Source organism: Amblyomma maculatum, chromosome 10 (genome assembly GCF_055883805.1).
Source record: "Amblyomma maculatum isolate TAMU_Amacu chromosome 10, ASM5588380v1, whole genome shotgun sequence".
NCBI classification, from domain to species: Eukaryota; Metazoa; Arthropoda; class Arachnida; order Ixodida; family Ixodidae; genus Amblyomma; species Amblyomma maculatum.
Window position 1 is genome coordinate 100,868,690 of NC_139353.1, and position 27,915 is coordinate 100,896,604.

The 27,915-nt window shown below is 44.2% G+C and overlaps 1 protein-coding gene across 1 annotated transcript; it reads left to right on the forward strand.

Moving 5' to 3' along the window:
• The first annotated feature begins 13,135 nt into the window (after positions 1 to 13,135).
• Positions 13,136 to 27,558, forward strand: LOC146177140 (BPTI/Kunitz domain-containing protein-like). The gene is made up of 5 exons (XM_084581096.1): positions 13,136 to 13,220; positions 17,299 to 17,493; positions 19,723 to 19,912; positions 27,290 to 27,327; positions 27,463 to 27,558. Exons 1-5 carry the CDS (start codon positions 13,163 to 13,165, stop codon positions 27,516 to 27,518), a joined length of 537 nt encoding a protein of 178 aa, XP_084437222.1. The 5' UTR covers positions 13,136 to 13,162; the 3' UTR covers positions 27,519 to 27,558.
• The last annotated feature ends 357 nt before the right edge of the window (positions 27,559 to 27,915 follow it).

A 27,915-nucleotide genomic window follows, 5' to 3' on the forward strand; every position in this document is an offset into this window, starting at 1 on the left:
ACAAGTAACATTATGTGAAGACACAAAAAGAAAATGCAGAAAAACAAAAAAAAAGGTAAAAGGAGAATAAAAATTAAAACCAATAAAACAAATAGGGCCATTAAAAGCAGAACACCTAAAAGAACAAATGCCAAAATGCCGCTAAGAATTAAAGATCCATAATCCGGAGTTACGAATATTAAAACTACTCTATGCATGACTCTAATAGTCTAACTCAGCGTCGTTAGCGAAATCGAAGGTGGGCTAATGCGATCTTGTCCCGTCTTTAGAATGTGGGCGGTATCTATTATTTCGCGCGTGATCTGGTGTGCACTAAAAATTGAGTCTAATATGGATTGGGCAGAAACTGAGCAGTGCCGAGTTAACTTAGGAAGCAAGAAATCATGCCGGACGATAAGTGTACCTAAAGCATATCTGGTACCGAACGCTTGACAGCTCTTTTATATATATATTCAATAAATCGCCTTTTCAAACAAGCGCTAAGACGGAACAAACAAGTAAAAAGCACACGTAATTTGTGTACCTTTCAAAATAAAAAAAACGTCGAAATTAATTTGAATCTATGAAAAGATATCGAAATGACGCACAAAAACCATGAAAATACAGTAACGTCTACATGAACACAAAGGCAATCTAAAACCTCTTCTACTCCGTTTAACAGCTCACTGAGTCTCAACAATTGCGCATCGTTGTGTGGAACCGCTATCTACAGGTCGTTCATGCATTCTCAGCACCTAGCGGATAACATTGCGTATTTCTTCTAAATTAATACTTCCCTGTCGTGACTAAATTTACCAGAAATAATTGTTTGTCCAAACATGCACAGCCGTCATTGCATTATGCCTAGTGCCGGGGAAGTGTTGATGGTGTTGCTGATCCAGCCCTTGTTTTTTACGCGTTCCTCAATTCATCTGTTTAGACAAGCCTATGATGACTTATGTACCTTTACCACACGTTAAAGATGTGTAATACACAATGTATTTGAAGCATTTCTTGAGCTTTAGCTGATTGCCGAATCTACACTTTATGCTGACAATCTTTTCGCAACCGTAGCTATAATTTCAGCGAAGTGAAGTAAGATGATTACACCTCTAAAACCTTCGCAGACCAAAATGGTACATTTCTAAAGTAGCTAAACCCAGTATGGGATATGACAGCTTTGGCGGCTATAGAAAAAAATTCATATCAGCGCATATCGAAACAATGTTTTGCCGGGTTCCCACTTTTTGCCTGAGCCTTGCTGACTTTAATGAGGCGCTGGGCGCACATCTTGCACGAATTTTCGAAGTGTATTCCATAACAAATAACTTCACCTGTATGCTCCACATTGAAAGATTTTATGTAATTTTACTCCTTGAAGACTTCCTGATTTTCTCGTTCTGATTTTCCTTCTTTATTGCGTTAGTGTGGACCCCGAACATTCTTACTTTTCCTTGTTTTTCACTGAAATGTTTAGCTCTTATACTGAAGTTTGTGAGCTCCAAATAGTTATTTACACGTCACACAAAGTTTTACATCCTGCATGTAGTTAATGATTTAGCTAAGGGGACTGTGTGTACGTAAAATGACAAAAAGAAGGCAACGCAGACAAACTGTGCATCTTAAAATAGCGTTTTTTTGGGGGGGCACGATCATCATTTATATTTTTGCAGAATAAGGTGGTGGCAATTCTTAAGTCGAAAGCTGAGATGTAATTAAACCCTTGAAGATTTTTCTTATGAGGTAATTCAAATATCTTGCCTTTACCGCTGTTGCCTATTGGTATGTATTGAGCGGAGCCAGGTAAGTGCACCAGAACGTTTACTAGTAACCTTATGCCTTCCCGTTATAAGTGACATATGCCTTCTGCACTTCAGTGACTATATGCTGAGAATTGCCAGTGCACGGGCAAATAATATTATGTTAAATGTCACAGAGCCTAAAACGATCATTTCAATGCCAGCAAATCACCCACCAAGACATGGCCCAGGTCCCCATTACGAGTGCTTGTGATTCCTGAGGCAGGAGAGTTTTCTTGAATTCCATTTGAATGTACGTTGCAGACATTGCTGCTCGAACCTGTTGACAAGCTAGTTAATTCGTGCGTCAGTGCACGTATCACTTCAAATCACCTCATCTTTTAAAAGATAAGTCGGATATAGTAAAAACTTACTAAATAGGTCTGCACCGTCAGGCATTGTAGTAAACCAAACAAACATTTCATGACCACCAAAGTGTGGCCCCTAATTTAGCTATGAAATTTAGTTAGTCTTTTGTGTAACCACACCAACACTCGGTGAGGAGCCTATAGTGCTTCCAGCTCTCAATTTAGCTTCATAGAGTGGTAGTGTAGACGCCGCATAAACTGTTCCTTGCACTCTACATGCGTGCAAGTGCCGGTTATGCACATCCCATTAACCCGGGGTACCTCGTCTGGATATATATATTGGAGAATGTATATGTGCAATTTGTTTTCCAGAATGAGAGATGTATGCTTTAAAAAGTGCCCCTCTATGACACTTTTATTGAATAGAAAAGAACATGAAAATGTTCAGTGCTTATTCTTAAGGAAATCAGGGTGAAGTCTATTGAAGATATTTAAAGTATAATGCTTGCTCTTATAGGCACTAGAGTATCTGAAAAAAGGCAAATGGAGCTCATTCATCATTCTAGCGAAGATAAGTGGGCCCGTTGAATTCGCAATATTCGAATAACAGCTGCTGAAAGAGGAAGCCAGATGATTTATTAGAAAGTATTCTTTTGTTCGATAAATAAGATATTTTAGTAAGATACGTCTGTATCGATTTTATTTCCCGGTGAGCAGCGAAATAGTCCTAAATGAGCACATTTGTACCTGCAGGTGCCCTTGCTTCGGTACAGCGATGACTCAGCACGGTGACCAGCTAGAGAGGCGAAAGCGAACAGCAGGAAGTAATGGAACGAGAGGCTTGCCATTCATTATTGAAAACCGTCTCTCTTGCAACCGAAAATATTTTGCGTGAACATCACGGGACAATTTTCTGTTTTTCTAAGCACACTTTCAGAGTTTCTTTCCTCCTTACTACATGACGACTTTTTTATTCGCTTTGCTTTGACCTTCTTGCTCTCTCATACGCAAATGTTCCCTGAAAACATCGTTTGCTATTACCAGCATTAGATTCATCATTCAAGCATTGCCTTTGGAAGTTATACCTTGGTTTGAACCGAAGTTTTTATTTTCAAGCACTTGTTGACTTTCCAGCATCTTTGACATTATCGACACACCTGTAGGTCATGTGCCTCGCCTTCGACAGTCGAAATCCTGTTACATTTTGTTGATGACCGTGCTCGTTATGGTGGAAGGGCAACTCTTGCCATATAGCGCCATGACACAGATTGTATTTTCTCGACACAAGATTGGCCAAAGACCAATTTGCTTTGCGTCTCATTTCTAAGAAGCAATACACCACGCCCACTGGCAGGACATGGGCTAGCACATGAATCTGGAAAGCGAGGTGGCTGGTCAAGCCATTCCTTCATTACCCTAGTGTATGTAATGTCCTGAGTGCATATCACCGCAATCTCGGATTTCACCGATATGTGTCATTAGCCGTTGTCTTTCTCCCTCTCCCTTCGTTCGTGGATTTGAAGAGCGAAAGAGCAGGTGGGTACGGGTAGGTCCAGACGCTTAGCCATCGAGGAGGTATAGTAGCCGCACAGTTCCAGCAAATTAGAGTGGTGCGTAATACAGTTGCTTTCGTGGCATAGTTGCACAAGCGTGTGTTACTCTGGACTGAGCAGTCGCGTGTCGCTCGGGACCCGGAGTTTCCGCCTCCCTTAGCTTCGTGCCATTCTCCCCTCATTCTTCATAAACACCATATGAGTAAGCATTTAGTGCTAACTGGATAGACGCGCCGCGCTGCTCGCCACATCGTGAAGCAGCTTGTGCTCACCAGCGCACCCTAACGACTACTAGAATTAGGTCGCTTTCTTTCGATTACCGTTCATTCACTGTAATAGATATGGTGAGGCCGAAACTCTAGAGTAGGTGCTTTGCTCATATTTTAATCCTCCTAATATCATAAGAAAGTAAAATTGCATAGAAATCAATAGCAGAGGTAAGGCGTGTTTGTAGATTGCATTTTATTACCTATGCAAATTGTCTTTATTTTGTTTTCAATAGCTATAAGACAGTGTTAGGCGGACCACACTTTATTATTATTCCCTGTAAAAGTGGTGCACACAATTAATATCGACGTCTATTCCACAACTAAGCGTTTGGCAAATAAAGAATCCGACATTTTCCGCATAGGTGTAGCATACATTTCAGTCATAAGGAAACAAAAACACTCATGGAATCTGCTTATCAAACGGACGTGTATAACTAATATATATCATAGAGGTCTGTAAAATATCATCGATGTCGCTCGCAGACATCATACACTATGCCTCAAACCGAAACAAGTACCTATAAAAGAAACTGCTTTATAAACACAGATTTAGGAATTATTAAAACCCATACGGTCACTTAAAAAAAAATGACTGAATGCTGTGGGCACTGTTATGTATTTTGAGGTTCGTTATGCACTTTCAAACCTTCCTTTCGTTTGTACATACGCAGCCTTGTACCCACGAAGGCATTCAAAATTCCGATGGAGAGAAGACGCATAAACATCCATGTGTTTTGCTGTGTATCACATACCAAAATGTTCCATCCTGTATAAACCAACACCGTGTTTACACAGCCGGTGCCACAGCCGACTGGGGATGAAAAATAGGGTTAGCGCCCATAGGAATACGTGGAACCGAAATATTTCTAAGCAGTTTTTTATGTTCACGAGACACCTATGATGTTCGTATTTGGTGTAGAGTAACCATGAACATCCTAGAACAGATCGAGAAAGTATGAAATCTCATGATAGAGGCGAAGTATTTTTAAAATACCGCGAAACGTATTGGTGTGCAAGTTGGGAGGGCGACCCATAAAAACACAAGTAAACGCAACATTTTGCTCGTTTCGCAGATCACCAGAAGTGATGGCCGGTCGTTAAACATTGGCCAGTGCTTTGAAGAAGTATGCAGCGTCATTGCAAAGGCGGTCTACATTTAAAATTCCCCGAATAATCTATGTTGTGAATCCGGACATCCCCAAAATGTTCATGTAGCGAAACACGTAGTTTTGTTTACCGTCTGAAATGCTGCCGCATGGAGTAAATTAGCTTGATAATACAGAATTAAATTTAAAAGGCAGTTGTCAAACGCCGTGCGACAATACGGACCGAACGAGAGTCACGCATTGCAGCAGACGACAGCGCAGCTGGCGATACCCACCGCGGCCGCCTCCAGCTCCGAAGCGTCTGCTAGCGACAGCGCCGCGCCGGTGGTGCATTGCCGTCTGCAAGTGTGCGCGGTCGGATTACGGTGCTGTGAACGGTCCCACAAGTCGTCAGACTTGCAGTACTTGCAAGGGAGTGAAGTGTGTCATGCAACATGATGTCGGGCGTGATACAAGACGCTCACCAAAAAATGAGAAGGGTTCAATGCTCCTGAACCGAGTAAAATGTTGCGGTAAGTTGTGTTTACATGTGTTTCTATGGCTCGCCCTCCCAACTCGCACCCGCATACGTTTCGCGGTATTTTAAAAATGCTTATCGTTAATGAGATTTCATATTTTCGTCATCTGTTCTAGGATGTTCGTGGTTGCTCTCTACTGAATAAGGAGATCATAGGTGCTCCGAGAAATTAGAAAATTGCATCAAAATGTTTCGGGCCCATGTATTCCAATGGGCGCTAAGCCTAGTTTTCACTCCCAACCGGCCCAGCTTAGCGACAGAAGCGCCACCGCATCGCGATTACGTCACAGATCGGTGTTGGTTTATAAATAATTTCCTACACATAACTATAGTGTCTCTCATTTTGCTTTATGAGCTTAAGGAAAACTAAATATCTCAAGCTCCAATATTTCTCACGTATTGACTACACAAACATAATTCAGTGAGAGAATGGGCTAATGCCAATCGTTTCAGAAATGTGGGAGGCTCAAATTATTTCATTATGAGTACACATGAACAAATAAGTATCCTGTGAAAAGTTACCACAGACAAACAGAACAGATGAACGTACCTTTGGTGGCAGTACAATTGAAAACATATTAACGATGCGTCAGATTGATACGAATTCGGCTCGTGATAGTTCCTTCGCTTATTCCCACTTTGAACTGAACTGAACCTGTCTTTGTGTGATGGGCTGCCAGTGGGACCGCCAGGTGAGAGACGTTATTGGATGCCAAAATACAAACGAACTGTGCTCAATTCAACTTGCCGGACAACAATTAAGTGACGGTCCTCAAACATTACGGTGAAATTCAGCCATATTGATCGCTGCTTGGTACGTCAACATCAGGTCGCACCAGAATTAAAGGTAATCACTAGCGATTCTGAATTTTGGCCATCCAACATTTCAATTTTTGTTGTCGATAAATACCCGTGGCTCCAGAAAGCCGCCTTATGGCGTACGTTCGCTCATTCCGTGACCACGGCGAAAGACCCACGTAGGCCATACATAGATTACTGTTGGTCAAAGCTCCTGCACTTTAAGGGCAGGGGTGGCGATAGCATAGTTCAAAACAGCGTGCAGGAGAGCATGACCTTTATTGCTTGTCCGGTCAAACTACATGACTTCAACTGCGACAGTAAATAAACTGGGCACACGGGTACATTTATTGCTCATGACAAGGGCCATTTAAGTAGGAAGTGCAAGGTGAAATTTAACAATTGTTTGAAATAACGTCCATTGCACATCGCAAGTGAAATGTGTGAGGATTTGTATTTTAGATGAGGATTTAGATATTTTACAGCTTTGCGTCCTGAACTATATAAAGTGTTATTTTCATTCATAAGCAACTTTCTTGAATCGTAGCAGTTGTTTTTTTTAATCGTGGCCTAAACGATTTCTACAAAAAAAAAAGTATGCATAATAATGAAACAAATAGAAAGAACAAAAGAAGTAAAAATTTTCTACACGAAAACTACGAAATAAACATGAACATATTGCCACGCCGGGGTGGTGCAGTGGTAAGATGCCCCACTACTTTGTCGGAGTTCCCGGCTTCGAACCCCAACACGGCGGCTGCGTTTCGATGGAGGCAAAACGAAGTGGCGTCCGTATGCTGTGTGATGTCAGCGCACGTTAAAGATCCTCAGGTGGTCGAAATTACTCTGTAGCCCTGCACTACGGTTACACATTCTCTTCCCACATTCACTCCCACCTTCCTCCCTTCGCTTACAGAGCGGTTAATGTGTCCGCAGAGCAAGTGTGACAGATACTTCCACTGTTAATATAAACAGCGCGAACAGAAAGACACAAGGACAAGATAAAAGAAAGCCACAGTACAAGCGCTTGGGTGTTTACCAACTCGCCCAGAGAGAGAGAGAGAGAGAAATAACATTTATTGCACCCGTCAAAAGGTTGGTGAGGATCCGAGGCGAAGCTCTGTCCCAACCATGTCCTCCCCCTCAGCCGTCGACCTGGATCCCTTGGATCTTAGCAGCGGCCAGGGCAAGACGGATGACTTCTCGTTGCTCTTTTCCGTCCTGCTTGAGAAGTAGTGCCTCCCAGGACTCATCTGTTCGGTCAGGTTCTCCAAATCTAGGACACGTCCATATCATATGGATCATGTCCGCTATGCCATCGCAACGTTTGCACCTGGGGCTAAAAATTTCCGGGTGCCACTTGCTGTAAAGCTGGGGGTTCGGGAATACTCCAGTCTGTAGCTTACGCCACATAACCTCCTCGCTTTTGTTGAGTTGCTTACACGCTTTTGGTAGTACTGATCTGCCTCATTTGTAATGATTTAGGATATCTTGGTAGGTGTTAAGGTCCTCGTCGAACTGCAGGGGCTCCTCATCGCGCAAGGGGTACGGGGTTGCGCATAAGTCGTCACTGGGATCCCGGAATGTAGCTAATCCTCGGGCCAGTACGTGCGCTTTCTCGTTCCCCCTCAACCCCTGGTGCGCCGGTGTCCAAATGAGCGCGACCTGCTCTGCCGGTGGTGAACCACTGGCCAACACTCTTGCTGCTATGGCCGAAATGCGGCCCGCGTCAAAGTTTCTAATCGCTGATTTCGAGTCTGTAACTATAATTTTGACCTGTTGTTGTGTTAGAGCTAGCGCGATGGCCACCTCTTCCGCCTCCGTTGTGGTCGAATTTCTGGTGCTGCAGCATACTACCGAGTCCCCGTCTTCTCTAGTTGCTACTGTAACACGTCCCCTACCGTTCGCGCATTGTGCGGCATCTGTATATAAGACGTCCTGTCTTCCCTCAAAACGGGCTTGCAGCGCTGTTGCTCTATCACTCCTCCGGCTCTCATGGTAAACGGGGTGCATGTTTTTGGGGAGCGGAGGTATTTTTAATTTGTCTCTAACCTGTCTAGGTACTTTTTCTGTACGTCTGGAGCATGCTTGCGGCTCATACCCCAGTTTTTCCAAAATGCTCCGACCAGTACGACTGCGCAGCAGTCTCTGGTATTGTGAAGTCCTTGCAGCTTCAATGAGCTCTTCGAGGGTATTGGAGACCCCTAGTCTCATAATCTTGTTTGTCGATGTATTGGGTGGTAAACCTAGTGCCGTTTTTATCCCTTTATGAATGAGAACGTCAAGTTTCTCCTTTTCTGCCTTGTGAAGCCGTAAATACGGTGCCACGTAGACTATCCTACTGATTATAAAAGACTGGACTAGCCTAAGGAGGTTAGCTTCTTTCATTCCCGCATGTTTGTTTGCTATCCGCTTCAGGAGTCTACAGGTTTGACTCGTGCTAGCGTCTAGCCTCTGTATCGTTTCCGAGTTCCTGCCGTTGGCCTGAATTCGTAATCCCTAAACTCTAATGGTTTCCACCCTTGGTATAACGTTACCGTTGACCCTGAGTGTTATTTTCGGGTTATCCTGCTTTATACGTCGACGATGGGGCGATCGCATTGACGTGAGAACGAGCGCTTCCGATTTCTCGGCCGAACATCTGAGCCCGATCGGTTCTAAGTATCTTTCTATAACTTCGATTGCCCGCTGGAGTGTCTGTTCAGTTTCACCGTCACTGCCCCTGCACATCCACAGAGTCAGGTCATCTGCATATAATGTATGGTGTAGCCCTTGGATTTCGTCTAGTTTTGGGGGGAGACCAATCATGGCGATATTAAACAGCGTCGGGGACAACACCGATCCCTGTGGTGTGGCTTTGTTTCCCAGTCGAATACCTTCTACTGTGTGTCCCCCCATACTGATAGTTGCCGTTCTATCGCTGAGGAAGTCGCGTATGTAGTTGTCTTTGCTACGCCATATATATACGAACGAAACCAGCAGTAGGCTAGGCAGAGGAAATCATAGGGGATTTAAATTTTATATTAAGTGTTAACCAGATTATATACTATAATAAAATAAATGAAATATAATTGAATACATCGTAGACAGAAAAAAGCGTGCTGGCGGCAAAAACCGAACCAACGACCTCAAAATATTATGTCCGCTGCCTTACATTCTGAGCTGCATCGACGGTTGTCTAACCTTCTGCATTGTTGGGTATTAATGTTGTCTGTAACCGCAACTTGAGACTCCACCAGCACCACCCTGATCCATAGCGGCGGACGTGGAACATCCCAAAAACAGGTATAAAGGCTGGTGCTACAGAGACAACAATACATAAAGCAGTGTGCTACCATGGCTGCGAAGCAAAATCGATGAAAATTGAAAAGTTCATATACCATGCCTTTTGTCCTATTGTGGCTGTATAAGAGATATCAACTCCTGCCAATTGAAAGCCTGCAGGTGGTGGCATATATCGAACGTTACTGAAGAGAATATTACAAATTAAATTTTCCGAACGTTTATGTTGCCATTATTATTAAAACGCAGGATTAGTGTCGTGTTTCATGTGCCGACTTTTTTGCGCCAAATGTTTGATGTACATGGCCAGCTCCCTAGCGCGGAGATTACAAATGCCACTGTGAGATCAGCCTGCGTCTTTATATTCATCTATCCCACGCAGGCCCTTTTTTTCTTTCCTTACATCTTCGCTCAAATCGAATTTTGTAATATTGTTACGGTGCGCAGTATTGAGACGACGACGACGTGCTGGTGTGGTTTAGTGAAGAAGGCGAAGTTCAGTATAAGCTGGGTTCGTTCTGGTGAAAGTGGTTGGTGTGGTTACGGCCGATGAAGCAGCGGACACTGGCTTGGGAAGACGCGCACACGCTAGGTCAGCCATATTTCATTAAACGTCATCTACCATCGCCATCGGCCATGTTGCGTCTCCTTTCTTTGTCGGCTTGCCGCCTCGTAAAAATATGAAGTTTGAAGTTTGCACGTTCTGTATCTTGTAAGCATCCGGAGAGTAAAGTTCTATTTCCATTGAATTTGGCCTGTAAACAATACGCCCGTGTACCAGACCGGATCCAGAATCGCAGGATTTTACAACTTTAAATACATTTTAGATTATAAAATGCTGCATAAGAAAAAGTGCTGCGCTAGACTGATTTGCCCAGAAATCTAGGTCCTAGCAGGGGCGAAAATTAGCATAGATTTGATCTCGATGAAACTCAGTGTGTTCGTCGGGACCGTGCCATATGAAGCAGAGGCGTGGTTTGTAGCAGGCCATTGGGTTGAATCGGATTTTTGGCAATATATCCTCAACAAAAGTAACTCAGTTGACCGATTGCAACCAATGAAAAATGACCGAGACAGGAGAAGCGGAAAGGTAAGCCTAAATATTATTATGCAGAAGACTAAGGTAATGCTGAACAGGCTAGGAAAGGAACCACAGTTCAAAAACGTAACGAAGTGTTTTAATGTTAGGCGAATCTGTCCACTTAGGACTCGTAGTAACAGCAGATCCAGACCACGAAATGAAAATAAGCAGGGGACCAATACTGGGATGTAGCGCATTTGGAAAGCACTCACACATTATCACTAGCAGCTTGCTGGTATTGCTAATGAGTAAAGCACGTAACAGTTGCATCATACCGATGCTTATCTATGAGGTTGAAACGTTGGTGCTAGTGAAAAGAGTTCTGCTCCACTTGAGGACAAAGCAGATATCTATGGAGCGGAAAATGATGGGTATATTGTTAGGAGATAGGAAGCAGGAATAGTGGTTCAGAGAAATAATCGAGGTTATTCATATTTTAGACTAAATCAAGAAGAAATGAACATGGGCTTGACATAAAGTGCGAGGAGAGATGACAGATGGTCGCTAAAGTAACTACATGGATTGCGAGGGAAGGAAACCGCAGCAGGGGGCGGCTACAAATTAGGCGAGTGAGGGGGGGGATGTTCTTCACAGGGGTAAAGGAATGCAATTAGCACAGGAACTGTACAACTGGAGGACATTTCGGGAGACATTCTGCCTGCAGTGGGTATATTATAGCTGGCGATGACAATGATGAAGCAATATCAAAGATGTGATATAAAGGCGGCGTGCCACAGCTGACCGAAATTGCGAATCTAGGGTTTTTGCTTCCTTGCTACACCCACTACTTGCAACAGGGGCATGACTCGACGCGTTTGAATTGTGGTGCTGGCGGAGACTCTTGAGAGTTCCTTGGACTGCCAGAAGCTCAAATCCGTCGATATTGTCGACCATAAACCCTGACTGCTCATTGGAGGGTCAAATTCTAAAGTTAAAGCTCAGAAGTCGCTGGAGAAACATTTGATGTTGGGAAAGGTTGAGGGTCGCCGGAGAAGGGGTAGGCAGCGAACGCGATGGTTAGATGGCATCCTCGAGGCGCTGCAGATGAAGTTATGCGGTGTTAGGAGGATAGAGAGAGACCGGAAGGCGGGGCGTGACATGTTCTATAGGGTCACGAAGAGTCGGACACGACTGAACGACTGAACTGAACTGATGACTTGGTAGAGCATCTGTACTTGTCGATTTCACAGACGAAGGCTGCTGAGAGGTGAATCTCTTCAGCTATTTTTCACATCCCTTTAAGTCTGTTTTTACTGCATGAGAAATGTGGTAAGCTCGTACATGTTCTTTTCCTTCTTCACTTATTGGCAATAACAAAGGCCGCAGTGGAGTGGTTCATGATGAACGCAGGTTTAACAATACCTGCGCTGCTTTCGACACAATATACATTTGCCTCAGTTGTTTTGTTTTTCCCAAGCCCCATCTAAAAAGCACTAAGCAAAGTCATGAATGCATACTGCACTCATGAGGACTGTGTAGGTTGTTCGTAAAATGTATAGTAATGAATGCCTGATTTTTGTAGAAATCAGTGTGTAGCATACACTAATGGTTCCTTTGCTCATCTCCTCAACATTTAAAATACCAAGAAAACAGTGGGAAACGGCACATGTAGACAATATAGCATGCGGAAATGGACGAAAAAATATGACTTGATCAGCATTTCAGCAAGACAGAAAACAAGCTGAGATGTGGTTTTGCCATATTGGCGAGCTAATGAGAATTTTTCTCTTAAATTACGAATGAGTCATTGATGGGATATATCCATAAAATGACCCCATAGGATCCTTCAAGAAATATGCAGTTCTATAATACAATATTTTAGGACATCCAAACTTTCCTCTGTAGGCTAACATCGCAACTGCTATTGCGAAGGTAGTCCCATAGTGAAAAACCCACAGGGAAATGCCTGTTCTTTGCCACAATTTCTACATGGTTTTTGACAGCAAAGATGTGACATCAGAACTTTCTATTGTAACAGCAAAATCCTTTTTGTAGTTGCTACAAAACTGATCACATAACTAGGACTACAAACTACCACAAAAGGCTACTCAACTACAGAAAAAAATAGGGTTTGCTTGAGAAGTGTAGAATATTTTGGCATATTTTTGGCATGGTCGTGTGGTTTTCTCGTCTGGTCAAAAACGGATTTCCACGCGCTGCATTTCTTTGCAAGACTAAGAGTCGCTTTCAACACCTGCGTAAATTTTATATGGCCCGTAAAAGTGACAGGTCTTCTTAAATAGAGACCTCGCACTTACCTTTAGCAGGTTATTGAATCGACTGCAAAATAAAATGTCTTTTGTCTATAACGCTCTTTGGGTCTTCTTTCTCCAAAGTCATCTCTGGCATTCTGGGGATAAAATGTGCGTCAGCATCTTTCTAAAACGCAGTATATATAGATATGTCCTGGAATAAAACTGGTCATGCTTATTTGCTTCGCAGCTATAACTATTCCTACAAAGGTTATAAAATGCGCTGTTGCCTCGTCTCACTTCTCGGGATATCTATCATTATCGGTGTCTCCACAGGTGAGCCAGAATGTATGTTGCAGATTTATTATTCCATTGTACCGATATGGAGAGGATGAGTCTCTTTGAAGATAGTTTTGTTCCGGTGTCATAGTACTCGAGCTTTGTTGCTGAAAAAAATTTGTGTTAATTTTTTGTACATCGTGTGTTAACTGTTTCGCTTGTGCATGTGCCAATCTTTTTACCCCATATTCAATACACCTCATAGCTGTGTAAGGAAATATCAATAAATAAAACTAGACGGACACTAAGCTTTAAAGACTACATACTCGACGACCGACAGCCATGCAACATAAATCACAAACCAACCAACCTAAATATATTATTACGGACGAAGAAGGAAGAAGAGGGCAGTGGCGTGGGCAGGAGCGCGCGCGCTAGTCCCGCTCACATATTCATTAATCGTCATCTCACTACCATCGAGCCTCTTCTCTCTGTCCTCTGTTCTGTTGTCGTCGCTTGCCGCCGCGTAACATTTGGTGGAGATGCGGCGTTCGTCATCTCCATCCTCGCCTTGGAGCATCGACGCCATCTGTAAGCCGGGACCATCGACCGAAGGCCCAGGGACGTCGCTGAGCAGCTTCGCCCCAGCCGTTCAAGCCCAGACCTGATCAACTACCACCACCCAGCCCCCACCCCGTACATGAAGACAAGGAGAACGGACATACCAATCAGAACCGAGACGAAGAACCCGAAAGACCCGAATGACCCGAAGGAACCGATGGACACGAACACGCAACCCCACCCAAGCTGCCCGACGCGACCTCGAGCCATCGGTCCCATGGACTCTAGTGAGGGATGATTGACACCTCCAGAAGTGGCGGATCACCCACGCATCAGACATCGTACTGGTAAACCATTCTATTCTTACTTCTTCCTCTTCTTCAAGCATCTAGACACGCCCGTTGTCATGCCATGAGACTCATCATCGGTAAACTTGCTCGTCTACGATCGGGACGATCCTTCGGTGGTCCCGGGTCACGTTACGGACGAAGGAGGAAGAAGAGGGCAGTGGCGTGGGCAGGAGCGTGCGCGCTAGGCCCGCCCACAGATTTATTAAACGTCATAACACGACCTTCGAGCACCTTCTCTCTGTCCTCTGTTGTCCTGTTGTCATCGCTCGCCACCACGTAACAATATAGTCGGATTATTATACTAGTGGAAACTGAGAACGTGCTCCGAGAATAAAGCAAGATCAAATAATAAAGCAAGAACGAGGAATGTCGTTTCATAGTGGCAAAACAATAATAGTGCGGAAGAACTCAATGCTCTCGTGCGCACAAAGATGTACTAAACTAAAACGGTTCTGCAAGCACCCATATGTGCGCAGAAGCATAGTGAATAGCAACAGCGAAGGGTTATCGCTGTGTATATACTTATGCAAACAAAAATGACATTGATGCTGATGGGCGAGTTTCTAAAGGCGGGAGAACGTCAAGTGCTTTCGTTGCAGGTTCACTGGATTAGCGGCCGCAATATTTGGAGATACACGGGTTACTCAGGTTTCCATTAATTTTAGTTTGGTGTTCAGAAACTCCTCGCGTTGTGACCGTATTGTCAGGCGAACTTGAATTAATGTACAGACACAGTGGCTGAAAAACGTGCGCGGCATGCCGCTGGCGGCAAACAGCGTGCCGTGAAACCTGCTGCGGCGGCGGGCAGATGTGGCGCGTACCGAATGGGTCGGGAGCCATTTTCGGCTCCCGATCAGCGCTTGTGTGTCCTCCTTCTTCATCGTGTGTCTTGCTGTTTTGCGGTGTAAATATTGACCGGAAAAAGAACCGCAGCTCTGCTCCCTCAGTCCGACACAAGGCGAAAGGCGAGATCAGCGCTGACATGTGGCTTGCGCGGTGACCGCAGCGTTAACCGATGCGGCCTTTCTGTTGCGCGGGCGCCCTCCCGCCGGCGGCGGGCCGCGCGCATTCTCTCACCAGTGTGTCCGTAGCATTGTAGGCATACACAGATTACTTTAGCATGTTTGCAGAAATGAGCCGCGCGTTTTGTAGCGAAAGCATCACTTCGGTAGGTAGTTCGAGCCGTCGGGTATGCACGGGTTTCCACTTGAGGAAGATTTAGAGGTCAAACTTCTGTATTAAGCATGGTGGTAGTCATGTGAGCTGCAAAAATAGTCACGTAGACCAAGTGACCGTGACCACTGCGAAGGTCAAGGTCGCGAGGCTTAAAGGTCGACATTTTGTTTTAAGCCTATTGGTTGCCAAGTGACTATGGGACACTGTCAGGTAGGCCACCAAGTGGCCCATGACCTCTGTCAAGGTCGTGGGATTTAGAGGTCAAAAATTTGTGTTAAGCCAGATGGTCACCTTTTGACTTTCGGGCATAGTCACGTAGGCCACCAAGTGGCCCGTGACGACTGCCAAGATTAAGGTCACGAGATAATAATCTTTTAGGCCTAGTAGTCGCAATATTACTTTGGGGCATAATCACTTAAGAACTGTGGGGCACTTCCTCTCGTCGCTGCCTCCTATAATCCGCACTGAGGGTCCCGAAGCCCTTGCATGCATCGATGAAGGTCCTACCTAGAACGATCGTGATATCTTGGCACATCAGCAATGGTTGATCGTTCCATTCCGCGTCGCTCCTCGCTGCAGGGCACTTCTGCTCGTTGCTGCCTCTGACCGTTACCTCTTGGTGTCTCCAGGCCCTTGCACGCGGTAATGCTCTCCCACCTCATTGAGCGACCGAAATAATTCGGTGAGAGCGGACCGCATTGTGACGGCTGGACTAACGGGCTGGGCTTGCGAAGTGCTGCGTTTGCTAAAACATCCTGTTGGCTGCGCCGTCAAATCGGGTTCATTGTTTTCTCCTTCAGTTCTTCAGTTCTTCTGAACCATCGAGGTGCTAGTCGATTCAGCTGGCGACGTATAGGTCTCGCCGCATTGAGATGAATGACGACGAAAATAATAACACAAAACAAAGAAGCTAGTTCCAAAACACAGCAAAGCGACTATACTACAACGGAGGCTTCCTAACAACTAAGCTCTGCTCCACAAGCTGGCACGCTAACTGAAACGTGAGCTCATAAACTTCCATTTACGGTTTCATCAAACCCGGGATCCCTTGTGGGTCACGTGACGCGCAAGGGACCCCAGAGGCTGCCAATTGCGAATTACGTTGACCGTTTGAATGCGGTAGTCAGTTTTGTCTCGAATATGATGACATGCTTTTATCACACGTAAACAACGGCGAAAAGACGAAAAGACAACAGAAGTGTTGCAAGGCAAATATAAAGATATAATAATTTGGTCCGCTTGTCGGTAGATGCCGCTAGTCTCTTAGTTAACACGGCGCTGCAGGCATCCACTTCAGTTTCAGTTATGTTCCGGCTCAGGCACTTCGTGCGTGCTCTGATAGCTTCGTGTGGGCCTGCGGCGCCTGAACTACGAACTCGGAGCAGCAGATGCGCCTCCCGGCACGCAGCTGCAAAGTATTCTCCGCTCCCCGCGTGGCAGCAATCACGGAGTCTCCTCTTGCGTCATAGTGAGCGTCATCCTACCCGACTACGTAGTAGGAAGAAACCGTTTGAATTCGACCGGCGGGAACAAGGAAAACATCAACTTCTAATCGCAATATCTGAGCAATAATTTGATTTTTTTTGCTGCCGGATATGCGACGAAAGTGTCACCAAATGCCATTTAATAGATTTTGATAGCATATTTGGTTATCTTTAGTGTCCCTTTAAGAATAGGCAATTAAAATAAAAATATTCACAGCACTCATTACCTCCAATTTGAACGTAAGCCTAGAAAGATAGACTTCTTAATCATAATATGTGATTTGTAGTGTTTTAATTTTATTTTGCCAGAAATAGTTTTCAATTGTTCATGAGCTCCTTATAGCATGATCATATAGATGCTGATGTTTGCGAAGGATGTAAAAAATGACATTCCTTTTGGGGGTGGCAGTTGAAGGCCTCGAGGCCTATTCTCGCGGACACTGCTCCTTGCGAGCGAACTTCGTTCTTTGATCTTTTTTATTCCACAGTAGAGGCTACCAGCAAACCTGTAGCTGAAAACTTTTACTTTGCTGTCTACGAAACTGCTTCTTGGTGTCTTTTCAGGAACGGGAAAGAAAAGCAAGGCAGATAAATGCATCATGCCAGTAAACGATTACGAAGGTCGATGCATGGCAAGAGTGCCGAGATATTTCTACAATGCAACTGCGGAAGTGTGCCAGTATATCCTGTGGAATGGGTGCCTTTCACGTGGACTCTTCCAGACGCGCTTTGACTGTGCGAAAAATTGTGGCAACCCGTGTACGTCAGCTTCTTTCACAACCACTGATAGTCTCCGTGTTCTACCTCTAGCGAAAATATCCCAGCGTAGAAAGCTGACGTTTTGAATTGTATTATCGATTAATCGCCTTTTATAAACAGGGCAGCTTAATACCGTAAACATATAGTCGGCTGCATACACACTTAATATTCCTAAAGGGCCCCTTATATGCTATTTGCGGTATAATTATAATGCAAGAATTTTGTACAGATTGTTTTTGTGACCATTGAAGTCAAATTTGAAAGGCTTGCCTGCCGCCAATAATTTACAGGTTTTCGAAAAGGGCTTCTATCGACCGCTCACAAACTGTTTTGATGACACATCCCGACACGCAAACATCTACAATGGCGTCGGTAGGGCTTTGCTGGGCGCGGCTCCACTCTGGACGCTAACAAGACAGGAGGGCTGGGCAGGGGTGGTACGGCGCTATTGCAATCTTTCCTTTTCTCGCGCGAGCCGGCTTGGACTGAGCTCAGGTTGAGAAGAGGAGTTATTTGGCATCGCCTATATTTTTTCTGGTACTGAAATCGGCCTAAATAGTTTACGTTCCGAAGAGTACTAATGAGATAATTTTTTTATTATTTATTTATTTATTAGAACCTCAAGGGCCCCCAGATGGGACATTACATGAGGGGTGGGCACTTGAACGGCGGTTAACAATGGTTTTTGTGAAGTGATTACAAAGATGATGAGGCTTCTTCGATGGCAGTCTTGAAATGAGCAGGGTCGGAGATTAGGGCAAGGCTGCTGGGAAGGTCATTCCAGTCGCGAGCTGTGTGCACGAAAAAAGACTTCTGGAATGTGGTAGTGCGGGCACGATGCGGGATGACGCTGTTAGAATGGCCTGTGCGGGATGGTCGACGTACAGGTTGGATGAGCTGGCTGTCACGAGGTGAACTATGAAAGAACTTGTGATAAAGGCAGAGGCGTGAAATTTGGCGACGGGAAGCGAGAGAAGGAAGTTGAAGTTGAAGCTTTAATGCAGATATGCTAGAATATCTTGAGTAGTTTGATAGGATAAAGCGAGTAGCACGGTTCTGTACAGATTCAAGAGCTGTGATAAGGTTAGTTTGATGAGGATCAAAGATAGCACTAGCGTATTCAAGTTTAGGTCGCACAAGTGTTTTGTAAGTTAACAGTTTTAAGGAAGAAGGAGCCATGCGTAGATTACGACGAAGGTAGCCAATTGTTCGGTTAGATGAATTTATTATGTGGTTGACGTGGTACGTCCACGATAAATCGCTAGTGAGGTTAATACCAAGGTATTTAAAAGATTTAGTGGAAGTAACGGCAGAATCATTAATTTTATAAGCATGCGGAGTATAATTTCGGCGGCGATGGAAAGAAAGCAGTACTGTCTTTGTAGTGTTTATAGACATTAGCCACGTTGAGCACCATTGGTGTAGGCTAGCAAGGTCATTTTGAAGGACAGCAGTGTCGTCGGTGTTAGTTATAGGGCGGTATATTACACAATCGTCCGCGAAAAGGCGTATGGTAGACATTACTGTGGAAGGCAAGTCGTTAAAGTATATTAAGAAAAGTAATGGGCCCAGGACTGTGCCTTGAGGTAATCCTGAAAGAACATGCGAGTAAGTAGATGAGAAGCCGTTAGCGAAAACGAATTGCATGCGGTCTGTTAAAAAGCTTCGGATCCAGTTAAAGACAAGCGGGTGAAGATTTAAAACTGACAGTTTGAGTAAGAGGCGGGAATGGGGTACTTTATCGAATGCTTTCTCAAAGTCCAAAAATAAAGCATCAGTTGGGATATTGCAGTCTAGATTGGAATGAATATCATGCAGGAACAAAGCTAGTTGGGTTTCACATGAGTGGCCTTTCCGGAATCCATGCTGGTTTGGATGGAAGAAGTTAACTGAAGTTAGAAATGTAGCGACATTAGAGTATATGATGTGCTCCATGATTTTAGAGCATACACTGGTTAGTGAAATGGGTCGATAATTACCTGGCAATGATGGGTCACCTTTTTTGAAGATTGGAATGACCTTCCCTATTCGCCAGTCAAGTATTGCTCGTGTGGGATTTACAGCCTCAGTAAATAACTTTTTATGGGCCATTCGGAGTAAAAAAGCTGGCCACATTATCTTGGACCTCGTCGAATTGATTGTAATTTAGGTTTCCATGCGACTGAATTTTCACGATCTGTTGCTCATGTATGAAGTCACAGTAAAGTTTTTATATTTTTGTACTCCTAGATGAAGAGGGCGACATTTGTCTCTTATACCCTCCTAGAAGTTGTGAAGAGAACGAACTTTATTCAAGGCAAAGATATTTCTACAACAAATCCTCAATGACATGCGAAAAATATTACATGTGTAATGCCCTAGGAAGAGAGCTGACAGCAAACTCATTTAGTTCACTTGTGTTTTGCACGATGCACTGCAGGTGAGTAATGAGCAACTATTTATGACCGCTTACTGCTCATTTCGTTGAGACCTAACTTTAGGCGAAGTCTTTATTTCATACTTATTTGAAAAATGCAGTGTTTCTGAAATTACGAAACAATTCTCAGCCATCAGTCTTAGCACCGCATGGAGAAATTATTTCTACGGCATTATATAGTAGACATAGGATTCGAATTTCTACTTCCGAGAGTCTTCTTTTGTCGAACCGGCACAACCTGGTCACTATCATCGCAAAACAGGAAACTATGCTAAGCAAGCACACGTCTGCTGCAGTAGTGCTTGTTTTCTGATGGTGGCTGCCGACAGAATTACCTGAGGGGCAAAAAACTTATTTGCCGACACTGACCTGAAGTAACTACTTTTGAAAAGGCTAATAGAGGGAGGGCAGTAACGTTTGTCTAGTTTTGGACTACACATCTACGCCTTTTGCGCAACTGCTAAGACACGTAATGTGTTTATGCGTCACAAAAGCAGAGATGGTGCATTCGAATGCATTTTGCATGACTGTTCACTTTTTTTGTCCATATAATGTGTAAAATATGAAAAGTTTTTTTACTCACTTTTTCGTTAATTGATTGCTTTGCATTGTGAAACGAAGATGAAATAATTTTTTTATTATGTCGTCGTTTTTGGGTTTTCATCGCGTGCTCTAATGACACGGGTGGCTTAGGCTATGATTCCAACTATGCTAATTAGAAAACTTCAAAAAATGATAGTGAAGATAAGCAAAACAAGTAACTTCACACCTTTCGGTAGGCATAGAACAGCCTGAATAAGTGGTAAAATGAGGGAAACAATGAAAAATAATCTGCATTGTGGGAGGGATCAAAATACATTTCTCCATTCAGAGATCGCAGAACTTGCTTTCTTTTTTCTAGAAGTTGAAAACTACTCCGTGACTCTTTCAATTTTCATCACTTCCCACGGTGCGTGGGCTATTTCACATTTGACTACGTTGAAACATATATTAATAACATTACAAATTAAGATTACTGTAGATATCTGCAAACGAATAGAACGGCGCCTACATACGCGTCATTCACGCTTGAGCAGCCATTTAAAACTGTGGTCTATTCTGCTACATCTAGTCTACTCTGTAGCAGCCTATAATAGCTTGGTGGTAGGTGCTGTATACAAAAAAAAAGCAGGACGCTGCGTCAACTGCTGCTGCCTTACCGTAGCCGTCACCTAGCGGACTCCCGCTAGTTCAAGTCACCACGCATCATAGAACAACTCAGGAGGATAAAACAACCATGCGGAACACCACCGCTGCCGGATAAGGTACATCACTCAGCTTCAATGTGCCAAATCTGATAGCCATATCGGGTAGTCCGTGCCTTCACTGATGTTGCAAAAGGCGCGCAGCTATCCTGAAACCGGCACGAATTGTTCCAAGGGGCTAGCATTCATCACAGCGATGACAAAAGTGATTAGAAGAGGCTCGCGAGCCCTCAGGCTGTATTTGGCCTGGCAGCTGGGGTCACCGCGGAGGCGTCAGCTGGATTTAGCAAAAGAAGAATCGCCAACTAACAACAACGTTTATTTATGAACCACGCAAAACGGCCTTAAAAGTAAGTCCAAGAAAGCAGACATGATAACACATCAAGTGTTTCTGTGACTTGACACCTTCGGAGAGAGCAACGCCACTTTATACAGATGGCACTCGGGAGGGTGCACGGCAACGCTCGTCGACGTGACGTGATCAGACAGCCCATGCCAAAGCAGACGCATAGGCGGCAGAGCATCCTTATCGCACAGCCGGGTTGTCACTTCTCTCCTCTCCCCGACTGTGGCGTTTGACAAGCGTTCGCACAGATGCACACACACGAAGCTACGCGGAGACTACATGACGGATCATGAGGGCCGGAGAATGCGCTGTGCGACGCTCTGCACCGCGTTGAAATGCCTCGAAATGTCTCATCGCACAAAGTGATGAATTTGAATCCACTGTGTCCGCGACAGCGATTCCACACGACTGCCGCAAAAACGCGACTCTAGACAAAACGCAGATGACGTCGACAAGCGCATCACTTGCTACGAAGCTACAAAAGCCCGGGAATTTCAACGTTTTTTTACCCAAGCCAGTCCGCTGTCTTGAGAACCAAAAAGGAAGTGCTAAGCAGTTAGGTGCGGCATGTTAACGAATTCAAGCAATATTGCAACTGCTGTAGTTTGAACAGAATTAGTCAGAAAGATTCCCAGTGGCGCACGTTGCACTGCATTCTCGGACTGCGTGTAATGACACTGTCCTATTGCTTTGCAAGATGCTAACAACCAAAGAGATAAGAGAAGGCGCGTTATCTAGAAATACACAGAAGACGTCTTCTTGTTCGTTTTTGGATAAAAAAACGTAATTCAATCAACGACGCCATCCTTGACATCCAAGATCTGCAAGCTGCGGTGCATAGCGCCAGCATTTGCATGACTGCCCGAAGTTCTTTTATGCTAGCATTGTATAATATACATCCGATCATTCGGTCTGCCATTGCTGGGATAGTTTGATAACGATAATTGCGATGTGAACATACTTCTGGCGTTCCTTAGCAGTTGACGTCAAGTATCCAATTCGAGCAGCTCTGCCTACGCGGCCAGTGCCCTCAAGTACAGCTTGAAGCAGTGTGACTGAAATTCAAAATCGCCACAATTGCGACACCCTGCGGTTAACAATATGCTTTACATGGTCACAGCCATACCATCAGCGCAGTTACCATAGGCCTTTCTCTAGCTGCATTTCCTGATGACTGCCAGCTAACCATGGCATCTCAGAGTCATCATCCGGTTATTTATTACTCCGGTGACTGTTTTTAATACCCAAAGATGAACCAGACAACTGTGCGGTAAGCGGTCAGCTTCACGGAGTGTGAGGGGTACAAATGCTTCACTTTACAAGTTCAGCTCCATCCTGCAACTCGTCTGCGCAATATTTTGGATAAAGTTTCACTGAATCGTATCGGGCTATTCTTTATACTCTGAATAGCGATATTTGGGGTCTACCTTGTGCATACTACTTTACGCACTACAGCGAGACGGTAGCTTCTACGTTTTGTAACCTCCTGAAAATGTCATGAAGTTTGCGGCAAAACGCTATGCCCATGTCGGCGAATGGAAAGTAATGGCCGAGACGTATGTTTCCAAAGATGTCATTGTCATAGAACAGTTTGCATTTTGCACTGTACATTTTCAACAATATACACTATATCACTTGCGAACAAAATACCTTTCAAACGCATGAGCTGAGATCTTTTCACCTTGATCTTATTAATTCACATCATTGAGCGAGAGCTATAACCCCATTCTGCAGTTTGCTTTTTCAGGTGTATCGTCATAATGTCTACACAAAAAACGATCGGGTTCCACCAGTGCTACCTGCTCTTCACCCCAAGGCTATTTAAACTTCGCATATTTATATTTATGATAGATGAAATTCGTAGTATCGCCCACACGCTTTGTCTGAAAACGAATGCTGGCCGGCTTTCTCATGTATGAATTCTCCTCTTGCGGGGACAATTGTACATTTTTGAGAGTAGCCGTAGCCAACTTACCTATTATCCTGCGATTTCATGTGGGTTTGTCGTCCTCTCTAGAACCGTGACTGACCATTAGAAAGCGATGGCCTGTCACACCAGGAGTAAAATTTGTCAACTGCTACAGTGATATGATATATGTGAATGTCTTCTTCACCACACACTAACGTCACTCAGCCATTTTCAGATCACCTTTATCGGCTGTTTGAATTCCGGAGACTACATACAGAACGAATAATACTACACATAGGGTACTTGGCTGCCTTGAAGAAAACGTAATCAGAGAGCAAAGGCGGAATGAAATGGACCAATGCCTGGGGACCTGTCTTCAACGCTTCAACAACGGTTGCAAGCACTAATCTGTTCGGTGCCATCTCATTCACACAGGGTTAAAAATCCACAGTAGGGCTGTTGTCGTGTGTAATACTGCAAGAAAGCCACGTTCCTTCGGCACAATGGCAACAAATAAATAAACAAGAGAAGAATGTATTATTAATTATTCACATTTTTGAACTCAAGTTAGCTGGTATTTACGGTGTAAAATAGACCATCCTGGTACGCTAATGGGGGCATTTATTCTCACGTAGGCAGCAATGATGCGCACAAGCGCAGCTGTAACCAAAGAGATGGCTGGGAGGTATTAAAAGATGCAAAGTGAAAGGAAGCGCATTAAAGTTAGCTCAAATTTTCAAGTCGGAACAGTAGTTATGACTTAATATATGCTGTGGTCTGAGAGGTAGCATATTTAAAAGGCCCTCTTGACACCGACCGCGAACGACACAGGAACCACACATTTTTTAGACTTGCTTTACGCCTCCTACCGGTATGCATGGTCTTATATCGGCCGCGGGAAACAAATTTGATTTATTTAGGTCGGCAAGCTTCTGACTACTTCCTGTTTAGTAGCTGACCCTTTTAAGACTTATGAGCCAGCCTTTCAGAGCAATGCAATTAGTTACACTCTAAGAAAAGAAGCGTAAAAGGGCTAGTAAGGTTAGTCCTTTTGGGGACCAACTGGTTTGCCACAACCAATAATCCTTTTGGGGACGGCCTGCATGCGGACAAAAACTTAATCTCCAAAAGATGAACTGCCAGAGGAGGAACGGTTGGTCCTTGCAGATGCACCCCAAGATACTAGTGTCCTGGGACGCGGCATACTCGCACGACTTGCACTGGTGGCACTAGTCGCCCGGGAAAAAAAAAGGACTCAGATAAAAAATAAAAGCTAAAAGTAACGACGCATCTCAAGTACATTAAAATGAGCTAAAAAGTGAAAAGAAAAAACCGGGAGAAAAAAATACCACTGCACTAGTGCGCTTCGAACTTTCTTTATTACCAATTTTTTAAGCACACGTTCTGCCTAAAGCGCTGGATCAGCTGGCTTCAGTAAAGCCCTTTTAATCGGCCACGCCGAGAACCGGCATTCTTTAAAATATTTTTTCATGTTGGTCATGATCGCGTTTATAAGGTTGGGACTTCAAGTTTCGAAGTATACAGACCATAGCTGCCGCTCTAACGATTACAACTTCTTGACCATTGGCTCTTACTGCCTGCCCTCACGACATGCAAATAACATTCATGGGTGCTTATGCGCACTATTTTGTGCACTGGAACCATTTTAACATGTAGAGTTTGACATCGCTAGAAAATTCGCCAGCGCCGGCTCTTCGATGGTGCTCTGCTACTATGGGCGTAATTTTCGCTGAAGACGGAGCTCTAGCACAAACCTTCAAGAAAAATAGTGTAATCAAGCTTCAATACTGGAAAGCGCAACAGTGACGACACTATTTTGTTGGTAACTAAATCTGATTTGCATGTAAACATTTCGGGAAGCGTTGCGATGACCGATGGCTCGGCTGGTTTATGTGCAGAGCAAGAAGCAGCGCAAAAGGTTTGAGAAACACGCAAAATGTTATGCATTACAAGCGCTGTATGTTTTTTTTTATTTCATGCGCCAATCGCTCAGTAAACTACTCTCTTCGTTTTATTTTTTTCTTTCTTCTGTATATACTGGTCCGCGGTGCAGGCTACTCTCGCTGATGTGTAAGGCTACGATTGCCTGCGATTGAGCTTGCATTGAACATTTTGGCAGTAATCATTCTGTTAGAGTGCCCTCAAGATCAGCTTTGAAGTTTGTTTTGCATGGTAGCCCACATTATTCAATTCCAGTTTTAGTTTTAGGTTAATCGTCAGTGTGTCATGAGATTCAGAGGCGCTGCGATCGTGATCTTTCTCGAAACGCTCAAAACAATCGATCTAAACATAGAAACTCTAGAAAAAAATACTCCCTTTGTTTTATTACTGGTACGCAGCCACTTCATAGCAAAAAAGCGCTTATTCGAACCATATTTTCATGTGCGCATTATATCTCCCTCCCAGTATCCGGACATCCGACTATTTCCAAAGCGATACTGGAACAAGTGTGGCCCCAGTGCACATACAGCACTTTTCCCAGGGCATCGCGGATGCCGGCGACACACCCAACGTCGAAATGCTAATTCCAGCACGTAGTATGTAATTCCAGAAACATGCACGTTTTGACCATCGAGCCAGTAAGACGTTCTCAGCACCTGAAACGCGCCACGAGAGAGGCGGAAAGGGGGCCAGGGATCAAGTGAGCAGTTCGTCTTCCTGTTCCTCCTCTTTTTAGTCTTTTTCGAGCCAGGACTAAACATTAATCCTCCAAGTGTGCACACGGCACACTTCTCGCCGCAGTTGCTCCTCTCGCGGAGTAATGGCCCGATTTAAGGAGCAAAGGGAACGTTACTCCCACTTCAGCCGTTTTTTTTTCTTAGAGCGTACAGTTGTTTATTTCTAGATGTATTAATATCAGCCTGGCTGGACTAAACATTCCACAATACTGCCTGAAAAACAATGCGATGAACTGTACACTTGTGACAAGAGGCGTACATATCCTTAAAACTAACACTAATTGGAGTAAGCGACTGGAAACTGCGGTTCAGGCTTCGCTCATTTAAAGAAATAATAGTTTTATACTCGCACTATCGATGAAAACTGGCCTTACTAGAACGAGAAGCACAGAAAAACAAGACTTCTAACGCGATGCCAAAACCCAAACGTATTTCAGTCGCCAGCATTAAATGTCGTTTTCCGCGTTGTTAGCGTGGAAAGTAAACGCTCTTGGTGTGATAATCATGCTCGTAGCTGGTAGGTGACAAACCCGTGCGTGGACTGATATTCCCGCTTTATTACGTTAAGGGCACACATGATATTCCTGAGTCAACAAGCGCTACGAGCACAGGTTTTAGCTTGAGAGGTCGGTGGGTGTCATAAGAATGCAGCCATCTTGGGCCCCGTGGGTACTGAATTAGGTATGATACCCCTAGACCACTCAGGCATACGTATAAGGCCTTGAAGAGGGATTTGCGGTTGGTAGACTCTGATAACTCGGACTTCATTTTTGTGATGGGAGTATGTGATAGGACAACGACGCAGTGAGGCAATGCAGAGAAGAATAGACGCACTTCGATAACTGCATATGTGCTAAGCATAGAAGGGTCAGCCTATATTCCTATATATCCTTATTATAATATATCTCTACTCTGCATATGTTTTCAACAGGGAATTTATAAATTGCTAACCGAAATCGATGCAATGCTTGTTACTACAGAAGCACTGTTTTATTCAGTTCGGAAACAGATGACAAAGACTTTGCTTTATATAAAGGCAATATAAATGTAATATAACCAGATATTTTTGACCATCTGCACAAAACTACCTTCATATAGAACGTTTAAAAATTATGTGTGTCATTGCCTAATAAGCTCTTTCATTTAGCTTAAATCATAAATGTTATTTCTCCTTGCTTTTAGCGGATTTACATATCCTGACAATGCAACAGACGTAGAGGGTAAGTGTTCCTTTTGTGCATTTGGGCTCTGAAGATATGGTTGATAAGATTTCAACGTTAACAGAGTCTAGTGGCGGTTTTTGATGAGCCCCGACAGTTTCACTAACAGCTCATAAATGAATGTAACACTTTCAGCAAAGCTGAAGAGGCTAGGAAGGCTTCCGTACAAGAGCATTTTTGAAACGAGCTGAAGAAATTGGACGAGTTACTACTATTCATTAGCAGCGTAATTTTTGAAATAAAATTGCCATTTTTGAAGCACTTTCAGCTCGTCTTAAGATTGTCTGATTAAAATCCCGGGCAACATCGTCCGACTGCTGATATATAGCCGACCATCGGCTGCTGGTCGCCAGCCGACCTGGCCAGCAATGGGGGCTTGGCCATGCAACGGCCCATCGTTGGATACCTACCAGTACGGTCATGTACTATGTTGGGCAGAATTTGGCCAGTGCCTGTGGCCCGAGATCGTAACCCCGTCTGAACGCAGGCCTGAATGTTGCTCGGGCATTTGGCGGGCCACGGTCGGCTCCGTGCCAGGTTGACCAGCAGCCGACGGGCACCCACGCCGCATAATATGCCTGTACTGGA

Excerpts from the sequence above, each read along its gene's own strand:
- LOC146177140 (XM_084581096.1), top strand. The coding sequence starts at position 13,163 with ATGCGCTGTTGCCTCGTCTCACTTCTCGGGATATCTATCATTATCGGT. Across the intron at positions 17,494-19,722 it reads GAAAAATTGTGGCAACCCGT|ATGAAGAGGGCGACATTTGT; the intron begins GTACGTCAGCTT and ends TTGTACTCCTAG. Across the intron at positions 19,913-27,289 it reads TTTTGCACGATGCACTGCAG|CGGATTTACATATCCTGACA; the intron begins GTGAGTAATGAG and ends CCTTGCTTTTAG.